Source organism: Malus domestica, chromosome 12, assembly GCF_042453785.1.
Source record: "Malus domestica chromosome 12, GDT2T_hap1".
NCBI classification, from domain to species: domain Eukaryota; kingdom Viridiplantae; phylum Streptophyta; class Magnoliopsida; order Rosales; family Rosaceae; genus Malus; species Malus domestica.
The window spans coordinates 6,399,852-6,414,219 of NC_091672.1; the positions used below are offsets into that span (position 1 = coordinate 6,399,852).

At 40.7% G+C, this 14,368-nt stretch overlaps 1 protein-coding gene and 1 non-coding gene across 3 annotated transcripts; both read left to right on the top strand.

Moving 5' to 3' along the window:
* The first annotated feature begins 7 nt into the window (after positions 1 to 7).
* Positions 8 to 80, top strand: TRNAA-UGC (transfer RNA alanine (anticodon UGC)). The gene has a single exon. It is a non-coding gene; the product is annotated as a tRNA-Ala (tRNA).
* On the top strand, positions 57 to 13,061 carry LOC103443129 (probable plastid-lipid-associated protein 13, chloroplastic). Of its 2 annotated transcripts, XM_029090427.2 has the most exons (7): positions 57 to 550; positions 1,402 to 1,523; positions 1,608 to 1,691; positions 1,835 to 1,931; positions 2,544 to 2,760; positions 11,619 to 11,671; positions 12,741 to 13,061. In XM_029090427.2, the coding sequence occupies exons 1-7, from the start codon at positions 269 to 271 to the stop codon at positions 12,825 to 12,827; spliced, it is 942 nt and encodes a 313-aa protein (XP_028946260.1). In that variant the 5' UTR covers positions 57 to 268; the 3' UTR covers positions 12,828 to 13,061. The 2 variants fall into 2 exon arrangements, with proteins under 2 accessions (XP_028946260.1, XP_008380136.2); XM_008381914.4 differs by lacking the exons at positions 11,619 to 11,671; positions 12,741 to 13,061 and adding an exon at positions 3,040 to 3,215 and having other exon boundaries at positions 146 to 550.
* The last annotated feature ends 1,307 nt before the right edge of the window (positions 13,062 to 14,368 follow it).

The following is a 14,368-nucleotide window of genomic DNA, read 5'->3' on the forward strand; positions in this document are numbered from 1 at the left end:
TGAAGATGGGGATGTAGCTCACATGGTAGAGCGCTCGCTTTGCATGCGAGAGGTACGGGGTTCGATACCCCGCATCTCCATATTCCACTTTTTTGTCAACCTCGAATTTATCCAATGACGAAAGTACCCCTCTCTCGGACGCACACGAGCTTCCCTCTCACCCTTCAACCACGCACCTGTCTCCCCTCCTCTCGCTGTAGTATCTGACTATTCAACACCACTCCGCTTCTCCTCTCTCAGCTCTCTCCCTAGGGTTTCCCTCTCTCCAATGGCGTCCGTGCAGAGCCAGCTCTCTGCCGTTTCTTCGATTGCCTCGCGCTGTTCGTCTCCGTCTTCACCGCCGTCGTCGTCCTTCTCTTCGACCGCTGCCACTTCGCTGGTCCCCGTTGGCAGGTCGCCGCAGCGTCGCCGGAAATGCTCCGGAGTGGGGATGATTCGGCTCCGGCGGTCCGTGTGCCGAGCGATGGTTCAGCAGGCCGTGCCCGGCGCTTCTGCTGCGTATGCTAAGGAAATGGAGAGGCTTTCCGCCAAAGAATCGCTGCTTCTCGCTGTGAGCCTGTGCAATTTTACATAGAATTCTGTTAATTAGAAGAGAAATAGTTAGCTTTTTGCACTATTGGTTGTTTAGGAAGTTGAAATGAGAGTCATGGCAATTGTAAGGCACTGTTTGGTTGCTATTTTCAAATTACAAAAGTGCTTAAGTATTAAGACCATGCAGCGGCGGAGCAGTTTTATCCCAATGGGGGAATGATAAAACTATTTCATATATTGATTATTGGCTAGCTATATATTCATGTGCGATTGTTCATATTTGTACTAAAACCTTTCACAATGGCTTATGTGAGTTTGATTCTCAGATGCAGGTTCAAAATGATCGGGATTACTGAGTTTCATATATGTGTCCCACTATTTTATAGGAACGAAACTCATGAGACCCATATAGTAACAATTAAACTCTCGTTTTCGATCAAATTTTCTACTTCATTGTGTGATGTTGATTTCAATTTTTAGGAACCAAACATTTCAGGTTAATATCGTGGAAGACCTAAGCAAAAGTACCCACTTATTTTTACTCTATCAAACACATGTGATTCATATGTATATGCATATATCTTGGTCCTAGTGCACTACAGTATCTGGTGCAAGCCTTACTTAGCGAGAAGATATCAATCGAATATGGTATTTTCTATTTCTTGAGTTTCTTTGGGGTCAAGAGTGATAACTAGTGGTAGAAACATGATGTTGTTGGGGTCAACAACACCCTAGTGGGACCATGGCAATATAGCTCCATTCAATTTATCTGGAAATTGTATATATATTTTTGTGTTAAGGTATTAATAGTTTAGGTCTTGTTGTAGAATTTCTATGTCAAAACGTTAATGTGAAAACCTTTTGTTTCAGTTTAGGGATGCTGGGGGTTTTGAGGCTTTAGTCACAGGGAAGACAACAGACATGGAGCGGATTGATGTGAATGAGAGGATAACTGCTTTGGAACGAGTCAATCCAACACAACGTCCTACAACGTAAGCGCATATCTGAACAATGCATGACAACACCTTTTCTTTTTGGTTTGGATGAGATGTTCAATGGTTTGTTCAGCTACCCAGGTCGCCTTTTTTGGAAGGTCGATGGAATTTCGAGTGGTTTGGATCTGGAAGCCCAGGTCTATTTGCTGCCAGATTTTTGTTTGAGTAAGTGCTGCACATGTTTATCTATTTCATTGTTTGATTGGTCTAGAATATTTTCTGGGTTTTTATGTGTAATTAATTTGAAGTTTGAATTAAAAGGTAGCTTACTGTATTGTTGCATTTAAGCAATGTTTCTATTGCTGCAGGAGGTTTCCTTCAACTTTGGCTAGTTTGACAAAAATGGAGGTGGTCATCAAGGATGAGAATGCAAAGATTATGGCAAAATTGAAAGTGTTGAACTCGGTATATATTTTTACTTTAAAAGTCCTCAGTCCATTGTATATGTCCAATTATATGATGAAGCACTCAGGGTAAATACCGCACTTGTCACATATCCATGTGAAATCCCAGCTCTAGCACAATTTTAAGGACATTGAACTGACATGAATCATGTTTATGCTATAACAACAGCGTTTGATTAGGGCAAGTTGGTTTATGCTATAACAACAGTGTTTGGTTAGGGCAAGTTGGTTGTGTTTGCACCAGAACCTTGGCTTGCATGTGTAATTTATTGAGGTACCACATCACAAGAGCAGCCAGTAGATCTGTGTAAACCAAATTTTGCAACTTGTTTTCATCCTTTTTCCTGGAAACTTAGGAAAAGTAGCAAATAGCCCATCTAATTAAATTCATGTAATATGGTTGTTAGATACAAATGAAAGTGAGAAAGGGAGAGAGAAACAAGTAAAAGTTTTAGTCTGCTAGTATTTTCTAAGATAAGAAATAGTCAAGCCATACTTTTGATTTAGACATGATGTTACCTATCATTTCTTCTATTTGTCTGTTCTGTTTGCATTCTGATATAATTTTTTTTTTCTGAGCATTCACTATGAAATTCGCGCTGGTGCTGTGCAGATAGAAGGCGAGTTTACTTTGTCAACGAAGTTAACTGTGGAGGGACCAGTTCGAATGAAAGAGGAATATGTTGAGGGGGTTCTTGAGACACCAAAAGTAATTGAAGAGGCAATACCAGACCAGCTAAAAGGTGCACTTGGTCAGGCCATAAACATAGTGCAACAACTTCCTCTGCCTATTAGGGGTGCCTTTTCCAGCGGGCTGAAAGTTCCTTTAAGTAAGTGTGATGCTTTTCTAAACCAGTTATTTCTTTATCTTAATTGCATAGTTGAGTCTCAAGCTCCAGTAAACTCCTTTAAACGTGTTGTCAGAATAATATCTGCCATGTTTTGGGCTTGTAATACACAATGAAACAGTACTTGTATATGAAATTATGGATATCCAACTATTGGGATAGAAGATGCTTGCGAATTTCTTTGCAGTCTATGAAATTTGAATCACTTCAATCATCCTTTAAATGCCATAGTCAGAAGAATATGTGCTCTTTTGTGGTCAGGTACTATTTAGTATTTACTAAGACAGTATATGAACGTTGGAAACTGGCTATTTGGGATAAAGATGCTAAGATGCTGGGGAGTTCTTTTATCCTATGAATCCTAACCCTCCCTGCATGTTAATCAGCCGTTACGTCTCCTCTCTGTAAATCCAAGGGTGCCAATTGTCTTCTGTGAGGTACTGTTGGCACTTGGTCAAACGTCATAGGCCTACCTTAAAATTTCTGAAAATGTTGTTGCTGTTCTTTAAGTCGTTTAATTTATTTAATTTTTTTATAAATGTACAAAAAGTTTTTTTTTTCTTTTGAACAAACGATATTATCTACACTAGGGGTGGGGGAGTGGGCTAAGCCTCACACTGGGCTATCAGTAATGTGATTCAAACTTGCCTTTAGCGAGAATCGAACCTAAGACCTCTCACTTATAAGTGAGGGGGAATACCACTAGACCGTAGTTAATCTTTCGTTTTACTGTAGAAGTTTTCCCTTTATTTCCCTGTTAATTGAATTTAGTTGGAGTTAAGAGAGCTATAAAACATTTGCTTTCCTTGAAAGATGAGCTGCTTTTTCTTCCCTCTCAAATTGATAAATACCTAAGTCTGAAGGGGGACAGTCATTGATGGTAACTATGGGTAGTGGTACGATATCTTGAAGGAGATTTTTCTATCTGTAAATGTAAGTCTCATGTTACTCTCTACAACAACAACAACAAAGCCTTTTCCCATTAAGTGGGGTCGGCTATATGAATCCTAGAACGCCATTGCGCTTGGTTTTGTGTCATGTCCTCCGTTAGATCCAAGTACTCTAAGTCTTTTCTTAGGGTCTCTTCCAAAGTTTTTCTAGGTCTTCCTCTACCCCTTCGGCCTTGAACCTCTGTCCCGTAGTCACATATTCGAACCGGAGCGTCAGTAGGCATTCTTTGCACATGTCCAAACCACCGTAACCGATTTTCTCTCATCTTTCCTTCAATTTTGGCTACTCCTACTTTACCTCGGATATCCTCATTCCCAATCTTATATTTTCTCGTGTGCCCACACATCCCACGAAGCATCCTCATCTCTGCTACACCAATTTTGTGTACGTGTTGATGCTTCACCGCCCAACATTCTGTGCCATACAGCATCGCTGGCTTTATTGCCGTCCTATAAAATTTTCCCTTGAGCTTCAGTGGCCTACGACGATCCCACAACACGCCGGATGCACTCTTCCACTTCATCCATCCAGCTTGTATTCTATGGTTGAGATCTCCATCTAATTCTCCGTTCTTTTGCAAGATAGATCCTAGGTAGCGAAAATGGTCGCTTTTTGTGATCTTGGCTAGATTGCTCCGGTCATTAGTGTGGATAAGTATATAAATGGATAGAGACATGAAAGCAAACACAAGATGTACGTGGTTCACCCAGATTGGCTACGTCTACAGAATATAGGAGTTCTCATTAATTGCGAAGGGTTTACACAAGTACATAGGTTCAAGCTCTCCTTTAGTGAGTACAAGTGAATGATTTAGTACAAATGACATTAGGAAATATTGTGGGAGAATGATATCGTAATCACGAAACTTCTAAGTACCGAAGTGTGGTATCGTCTTCACTTGCCTTATCTGTCTCATAGGTAGATGTGGCATCTTCTCTGGAAGTACTCTTCCTCCATCCAGGGGTGGTATCTTTAACTGGTGGAGATGCACAAGGTAATGTATCAATTTCACTTGAAGCTTACTTGTAGTTTCATGCTTGGTCAAGCGCGATACAAACCATGTAGTAGGAGTCCCCCAAGTCGCCGAGCTAGGAGATCTGCTGAAAGAGACGACAGACAAGGTAAGCAATCAGAGCTCCAAGCAATCAGTCCCAGATCAGAAGTTTGATTTCAAGTTCCGGCTGATTGTTCTCATTCTCCCTATCTTGCAGGCAGCATGAAGGATAAAGAGAAGAAAAATGAGAAGAGATGATATGAGATACTTTTGCTTTTGAAGAAGTAACTTTCCACAGGCTTATTCTTGAACTGGGCTGGAGGGTTTTTTGGTTTCCTCCAGAGTATAAGGCCGACTGAAGAATTTGAGGGTCAAAACAAGTCCATCAAATCTAGAGTACGTTCGACCCTGCTGATATGGGATACTTTTGCTTTTGACAAAGTAGTGGATGTATCGGCACGTGTGCTGTCACGCTTGTCTCCACATGCTTCCTTGTATCCTTCTCACTTGCCCTATCTGTTCCTCAGGCAGATGCGGTATCTTCCCTGGAAGCATAAGATGTTGAAGATGAGTACTCGAGAGCAATGCTAGGTAAGTAATCAGGTAAGGGGTTCCAGGCAGTCAGTTCCTGACTGGAAGCTTGATTCCAAGTGCTGACTGATTGCTCTCTTTCTCCTTGTCTTGTAGGTAAGAACAAGGCCAAATGAGAAGACAGGGAAAAAGCATGATATGGGATACTCTTGCTTTTAACCCTGATGATATGAGATATTATTGCTCTAGTATAGCTTGTTTGCAGAGGTATTATCGAGGGGAAAGAAAGCTGAATATTTCGAAAGACTTCGTTGGGAGTGCACTCTCAGATATGAGGAAGGGTTGAGCATTTTTGCAGGTCTGCCTGTCCGTTGGGGATGGAGGTCGACATATATAGGAGTCTCCCTAACAACAAGTAGTAATGCTATTCATTTACCCTGCTTGGTCATAGCACGGTAGTGGGAGCTGCCAGCTTCACATGTTTTAACTCTGTCAGAGCACTTTGAAAAAGTGGTCTGTGGTGTCTGGAAAGCTGATTTTGCGTGTGAAGATTACAGACAAGCTTTATCCAAGGAGGTCTGGCTCTCGAAGTTGAGAAAGTGGTGCCTCTTCGGTTTTCGAACAAGCAATCTTGTCGGGGATCTGGCTCTCGAGATTCGGAGAATGATGCCTCTTTGATTTTTGAGAAAGCAATCCTGCTGGGGGTCTGGCTTTCGAGATTCGGAGAGCGGTGTCTCTTCGATTTTTGAGAAAGTAATCATGTTGGGAGTCTGGCTCTCGAGATTCGGAGGGCGGTGCCTCTTCGATTTTGGAGCAAGCAATCTTGTTGGGAGTGTTTTCTCGAATGTGGGTAAAAGTTGGGCATGTTTGCTAGTCTACCTTGCCACAGAGCACAGAGGTTGACACACAGGGACTTTCCAATTATTCAGCAGTTGTACTGTTCCTTTACCCTTGTGGGTAATAATATGGTAGCTAGACCTTCAAAATTTATGTGTCTAAACTTTGTTAGTGTTGTTTCTTTGTTATTCTTTTACCCTTCTTGGTCAGAGCGATGTAGTGGGAGCTGCAAGTTTCACGTGTCTCAACTTTGTCAGAGAACTTTGGCAAAGTTATCTGTGGTACCCATGAACTAATGTTGCGTGTGGAAAATGGGTGATTGAACAGTAAGATTCATATGCTTTCTACTTCACCAGAAATCTTCGACAGAATGCCCGTAATTCCCACAAAGCTGAGTGTGCGTGTGACAGGTGCTGACAAGGCTGAAAAAGTAGGTGCCTCTTCGATTTCTGATATCGGCCCTCGTGGTCTCTGAGTAGCTCAGCTTTTGAAAAAGCAAGCGCCTCTTCGATTTTTGAGATCGGCCTTCGTGGTCTTTGAGCAGCCCAGCTTTTGAGAAAGCAAACGCCTCTTCGATTTCTGAGATCAACCCTCGTGGTCTCTGAGCAACCCAGCTTTTGAGAAAGCAAACGCCTCTTCGATTTCTGAGCAGGCGCCTCTTCGATTTCTGAAGCTCCGTCGAGTGCAGATTTTTATAGAGGTTGGCATTAAGTTCCAAAGCACACTTGAATCTCCACCAGTAGAAGCTCCATTCTTGCACTTCTAAGATCTTGATTTGTCCGACCTCTTCTCTTCAACACCTTTGAAAATGTCTGGCCCCTCCGACCGTCGTTTTGACTTGAACCTTGTTGAAGAGGCAGCCACGCCTTCTCCAGACAACATATGGCGCCCATCCTTCGTCTTCCCTACTGGTCTTCTTACCGTTGGGGATTCCGTGATGAAGAATGATATGACCGCTGCAGTGGTGGCCAAGAACCTTCTCACTCCCAAAGATAACAGACTACTTTCCAAACGATCTGATGAGTTGGCTATTAAGGATTCTCTGGCTCTCAGTGTTCAGTGTGCAGGTTCTGTGTCTAATATGGCCCAACGCCTATTTGCTCGAACCCGCCAAGTTGAATCATTGGCGGCTGAAGTGATGAGTCTCAAACAGGAGATTAGAGGGCTCAAGCATGAGAATAAATAGTTGCACCGGCTCGCACATGACTATGCTACAAACATGAAGAGGAAGCTTGACCAGATGAAGGAATCTGATGGTCAGGTTTTACTTGATCATCAGAGGTTTGTGGGTTTGTTCCAAAGGCATTTATTGCCTTCGTCTTCTGGGGCTGTACCGCGTAATGAAGCTCCAAATGATCAACCTTTGATGCCTCCTCCTTCTAGGGTTCTGTCCAGTACTGAGGCTCCGAATGATCCCCCTCCGGTGCCTTCTCTTTCTGGGGCTCTACCGACTGCTGAGACTTCTCCTAAGCAACCTTTGTGAAGGCTCCCTCTTGTTTGTTTATTTTGACTCATGTATATGTACATATTTGTAACTTATTGGGGATATCAATAAATAAGCTTTGCTTCATTTCAACGTATTGTGTTAAATACACCAAATCCTTCTTCGCTAAGTTCTTTGAATTTTTCTTTTGTTGAAGCTTGTATGTTGAAGCTTTGTGAGTGGAGCATGTAGGTTGAGGTAGTGTTCCCTTAATTTCCCGAGTGAGGAAAACTTCTCGGTTGGAAACTTGGAAAATCCAAGTCACTGAGTGGGATCGGCTATATGAATCTTAGAACGCCATTGTGCTCGGTCCTGTGTCATGTCCTCTGTTAGATCCAAGTACTCTAAGTCTTTTCTTAGAGTCTCTTCCAAAGTTTTCCTAGGTCTTCCTCTACCACTTCGGCCCTGAACCTCTGTCCCATAGTCGCATCTTCTAATCGGAGCGTCAGTAGGCCTTCTTTGCACATGTCCAAACCACCATAACCGATTTTCTCTCATCTTTCCTTCAATTTCGGCTACTCCTACTTTTCCCCGGATATCCTCATTCCTAATCTTATCATTTCTCGTGTGCCCACACATCCAACGAAGCATCCTCATCTCTGCTACACCTATTTTGTGTACGTGTTGATGCTTCACTGCCCAACATTCTGTGCCATACAGCATCGCCGGCCTTATTGTCGTCCTATAAAATTTTCCCTTGAGCTTCAGTGGCAGACGGCGGTCACACAACACGCCGAATGCACTCTTCCACTTCATCCATACAGCTTGTATTCTATGGTTGAGATCTCCAACTAATTCTTCGTTCTTTTGCAAGATAGATCGTAGGTAACGAAAACGGTCGCTCTTTGGTATTTCTTGATCTCCGATCCTCACCCCTAACTCGTTTTGGCCTTCATTTGCACTGAACTTGCACTCCATATATTCTGTCTTTGATCGGCTTAGGCGAAGACCTTTAGATTCCAACACTTCTCTCCAAAGGTTAAGCTTTGCATTTACCCCTTCATGAGTTTCATCTATCAACACTATATCGTCTGCGAAAAGCATACACCAAGGAATATCATCTTGAATATGTCTTGTTAACTCATCCATTACCAACGCAAAAAGGTAAGGACTTAAGGATGAGCCTTGGTGTAATCCTACAGTTATGGGAAAGTTTTCGGTTTGTCCTTCATGAGTTCTTACGGCAGTCTTTGCTCCTTCATACATATCCTTTATAGCTTGGATATATGCTACTCGTACTCCTTTCTTCTCTAAAATCCTCCAAAGAATGTCTCTTGGGACCCTATCATACACTTTTTCCAAATCTATAAAGACCATGTATAAATCCTTTTTCCCATCTCTATATCTTTCCATCAATCTTCGTAAGAAATAGATTGCCTCTATGGTTGAGCGCCCTGGCATGAAACCGAATTGGTTGTCCGAAACCCGTGTCTCTTGCCTCAATCTATGCTCAATGACTCTCTCCCAGAGCTTCATTGTATGACTCATTAGCTTAATACCCCTATAGTTCATGCAATTTTGTACGTCGCCCTTATTCTTGTAGATAGGCACCAAAGTGCTCGTTCGCCACTCATTTGGCATCTTCTTCGTTTTCAAAATCCTATTGAAAAGGTCAGTTAGCCATGTTATACCTGTCTCTCCCAAAACTTTCCACACTTCGATCGGTTTATCGTCTGGGCCTACTGCTTTTCTATGCTTCATCTTCTTTAAAGCTACAACCACTTCTTCCTTCCGGATTCGACGATAAAATGAGTAGTTTCTATACTCTTCTGAGTTACTCAACTCCCCTAAAGAAGCACTCCTTTCATGTCCTTCATTGAAAAGATTATGAAAATAACCTCTCCATCTGTCTTTGACCGCGTTCTCTGTAGCAAGAACCTTTCCATCCTCATCCTTGATGCACCTCACTTGGTTTAGGTCCCTTGTCTTCTTTTCCCTTGCTCTAGCTAGTTTATAGATATCAAACTCTCCTTCTTTGGTATCTAGTCGCTTATACATATCATCATAAGCCGCTAACTTAGCTTCTCTCACAGCTTTCTTCGCCTCTTGCTTCGCTTTTCTATACCTTTCACCATTTTCATCGGTCCTATCCTTGTATAAGGCTTTACAACATTCCTTCTTAGCCTTCACCTTTGTTTATACCTCCTCATTCCACCACCAAGATTCCTTTTGGTGTGGAGCAAAGCCCTTGGACTCTCCTAATACCTCTTTTGCTACTTTTCGGATACAACTAACCATGGAATCCCACCTTTGGCTAGCTTCCTCCTCTCTATTCCACACACACTGGGTGATTACTTTCTCTTTGAAAATGGCTTGTTTTTCTTCTTTTAGATTCCACCATCTAGTCCTTGGGCACTTCCAAGTCTTGTTCTTTTTTCTCACTCTTTTGATATGTACATCCATCACCAACAAGCGATGTTGATTAGCCAAGCTCTCTCCCGGTATAACTTTGCAATCCTTACAAGTTATACGATCCCCTTTCCTCATTAGAAGAAAATCTATTTGTGTTTTTGACGACCCACTCTTGTAGGTGATCACATGTTCTTCTCTCTTCTTAAAGAAGGTGTTGGCTAAGAAAAGATCATATGCCATTGCAAAATCCAAGATAGCTTCCCCATCCTCGTTTCTCTCCCCAAAACCATGGCCACCATGAAAACCTCCATAGTTGCCTGTCTCCCTGCCCACGTGTCCATTTAAATCTCCTCCTATAAATAACTTCTCCGTCTGAGCAATTCCTTGCACCAAGTCTCCAAGGTCTTCCCAAAATTTCTCATTCGAACTCGTATCCAACCCTACTTGAGGTGCGTACGCACTAATCACATTGATAAGTTCTTGTCCTATTACAATCTTGATTGCCATGATTCTATCTCCTACCCTCTTGACATCTACAACATCTTGTGTCAAGGTCTTGTCCACGATAATGCCAACACCGTTTCTCGTTCTATTTGTGCCCCGAATACCAAAGTTTAAACCCTGAGTTTTCTAGATCCTTTGCCTTACGACCAACCCACTTAGTTTCTTGTAGGCACATAATATTTATCCTTCTCCTCACCATAACTTCCACTACTTCCATAGATTTTCCCGTTAAGGTTCCTATATTTCACGTTCCTAAACGCATTCTGCTCTCTTGAACTCTACCCTTCTGTCCTAGCTTCTTCACCCTCCCCCGTCTAATAGGATCAAAGTACTTATTTTGTGTGTCCCGTGTAAAGTTGATAGGAGCATATGCTCCCAAACAACTTTGAGTAGAGTCGTTCGAAAAGAAGTTTCTATGGCCCCTTTGCTCATTTAACACTGCATCCGGGTGCCGATGGAGATACAGCGACCCTTGCTCATTTATCACTGTGCTCGGGCCACATAGCGCGCCACTTACGGGTGACGTCCTAGCTTTAGCACGATTTCGTTCTAGATTCATTTTCATAAGGATTCGACGTAACCATGGAGTGCCGGCTGTCGACTACCTGACGCCCTTCTCATGTTACTCTCTGTCAGTTAAAATTTTTTTCTTGGTTGTCCTAAATACTAAGGTGCTCTAAAGCATGGCCATAACCAGAGAATAAATCTTTTGACTGAGATTCAAACATTGTGGCATCAACTGCTGAATATGCTTGATCTGTTTGCAGCCTAGAATCCAGAATATTAAGGGGATGTTTGGTATCCTTCTTGGATCCAATTTTTAGTTTTAAAATGATGAATGTAGCTAAATTGCTTAGTACTTCTTAGTTTCAAAAACAAAAAAATTGGATCCAATAACCCTCATTCAATTTTGTAGTCGCATATGTCGCACCTTGCTAATGCTCAATCCGATAACCCTCACCCAGTTTTGCCTTATCTCATTTTTTGCCTATATGCTAACCTAGTTCCATATTAAGTGTTTATGTGCTCATGTGTTATTTGTGTTAGTATGTGCTGCTCCCTGCTAATGCTCCATCCAAGATGATAAATTAAAGCATAACTTTCTACCCTCATCCCATACTGATTTCTCTCTATGTTCACCCAGTTCTTATTATGAATCCATGCTGATCATTTACTTTGTGCATGCAGCTGGAGCTTTTGAGAGACTCTTCATGATCTCCTATCTTGATTCGGAGATACTTGTAAGCATTATACTGCGTATTAATCTTGTGGTTCAGTTTCAATTTGTTTCACATGTGTTTCACTTCGTAAAAATATGACCCTTATCTCACTATGATTAAGAGAATTGCAGGGCTACAAAAAAATAATTAATCTGCTTAGTTTGACATATCAAAACTTGGTGAAACTTAAAACGGGTGGTCCATTTATGCTTTAAATAGTTTTAAAATATAGCTAAATTAATGGTAAAACATCTGCATGAGGAAGTTAATTTGTAGAGGAAGATAAAGTTATTTCCCTTGTCTTGGTGGCAACTGGAATAAACTTTCCTTTCCTTGCCATGGGAAAGAATTGAGTCCTCAAGTTTTTCCAAAAATATTTAATCTGGTGCATTTTCATGTGTGTGGTAGAAAGTTTTCTAAATTTTAAAATACATTCGTAAAGAGGGTGTGCAATGGCGTTCTAGGATTCATATAGCCGACCCCACTTAGTGGGAAAAGGCTTTGTTGTTGTTGTTGTTGTTATTCGTAAAGAGGGTGAAACTTATAAATGCATCATGTATGCTGTGTTTTTTTCTTTGTATTCAGAATCCTCTGTTTTCACTAGATACTAGATAGCGACCTTGACTAATTTCATTAGTCTGTGCTGTTTTATTATATGAACTATCTCTGGATATTGCTATAAATAAATCTTACTTAGCATGTAAGATTTTCTGACCGTTAATAAAGTCTATTTCAACTGACGAACGATTGAACACTATTTTCACAAACCCCGCACACAAGTTTTGTAGAGTCAAACTTGGACATTTGAATTTTGAAGGGTTTACCTCATCCAACAGCTTTGCTCATACAGTTGATAGTGAGAGGAGTGATGCATACGTTAGGGGCTATATGTGATACGCTGTTCGTTACTTATAATTGTAGGTGGTAAAGTATTTGGTCTGTGAGTAATGTATGTGCATTAGAAACATTTTCACTCGTCATCACCATATAAGATCGTTTTAATGTTCGATATATTGAAGTTGCTATCGAACTTGCTATGTAGCACGTTGTACCTTATCACGTTTTGGGTTGTTCAACTGGGTTGGTACAGATAATACGAGATGCTGCTGGAGTTCCTGAAGTTCTTACAAGGTTGGAGTCTCCGCTGGAAGAAAGCGTCATAGAGTATGAAAGCTAAAAGGTGCTTTTTATGTAAGATAACTCAAACTTTTCTACTTTTTCCACATATTTTAGTTAAAAAAAACTTCTATATTTACCACTTCCTCTCTTACTATTTCCTTTTTATGTCCCGAAATTCTTCCAAATAATCGGCGACGAAGATATTAAAATTAGTTGAAATGTTTCCGTCTTTATAAAATACTAAAAGTCAAGTCAATGAACCAAACTTTGAGTTGGGTTCGGGTTTGTTGTCCTCGGGAAGTGTTGAGCATTTTTAATATGTTTTATTTTTAGTTGTGTGATTAATTACTAATTAGAGATTAACGGGATAAGAAGAGGGATTATATTTTCTAAATTAAAGGTTGGTGTCAAGTGTGAGCATGTTTGACTAAATTGCACCACGTTGTTTGACTTAGATGTTCTCTCTGCTGTCATGTTAATTTCACATCAAGGCTCGCAGCCTCCCAGGCTTGACCTTACATCACCTGGAAGGGCATTCCATTATTTAATTCGGAAAATGATTTTCACGCTCCCGTTTTACTCCTCGTGCACTCTTCTCCTTGTTTCTGCACCTTAATCCACCGTTAATTGATTCAATCTTGTGACTAGAAACCCACGGACGGTGCAGACGATGAAAGAGAGTGAAAATCGCTTCCTTTGTTCTTTAGGAAAACTATTGAAAATAGCTTGAAAACTTTGAGTTTTAACGATAAGGGCAAAATAAAGGGTAAAGTGAATAGTAACATTATTGATTTTTTAGAGTAAAAATGTGATTTTTCGTTAAAATGAATAGTATCAGGAACTTTTCATTAAAGTTCCCTTTTTCTTTTTGGTTTGATTAGTCTGTTTTGTTTTCCTTGGCCTGTCACTTTTGATGAGATTTTTTTTTTTTTTTTAATCCTGACTAGATTGACTTAAAACTTAAGGAACCTTGGAGGTGTATAATATGTAGTGTAGCTCCAACTTCAATTCAATTTCTATAGGATGGTATGTTATTTTCTTCCTATACCATATACTCAGAAATACGCATTCAAATATGATTCTACTTGATTAGTGGTAGGCTTTTTAGCCGAAATGGTATCTGAGATTGACATAACTTCTTACTCTGGTCTCTAAGATTTAAAATTGATAGAAGGGGTTTTTGAGATTGTTCGTCGTTAATTATTTTGATTGTGAATTTCTATTAAATTGAAGGTATTTTTGTCAAATCAACCCCTTCACTTGAATTTGTGATTTCTTTAATTTAATAGAGATCTTTCACAGAATAACCAAAATGATCACTGACGGAGAATTTCAGGGATCACTTTTATCAATTTAAATCTTAAGGACCAGAATTAGGAGTTCTAACAATTTTAGGGATCATTTCGGTTAAAAAATCTTTGTGGTATGAGGATGTGGGCTTGTAACACCTTCACTAGATATCGATTTTAAACCGTTCTTCATTAGGGTCTGAAGCCTCCCCAATCTACCACTACCTCGGTTTTCCATGATTCTCCTTCTGAATCCGGTCTAATACATTACCGGAAGAATATAAGATAAAAATTAGAGGTAACAAAGTCG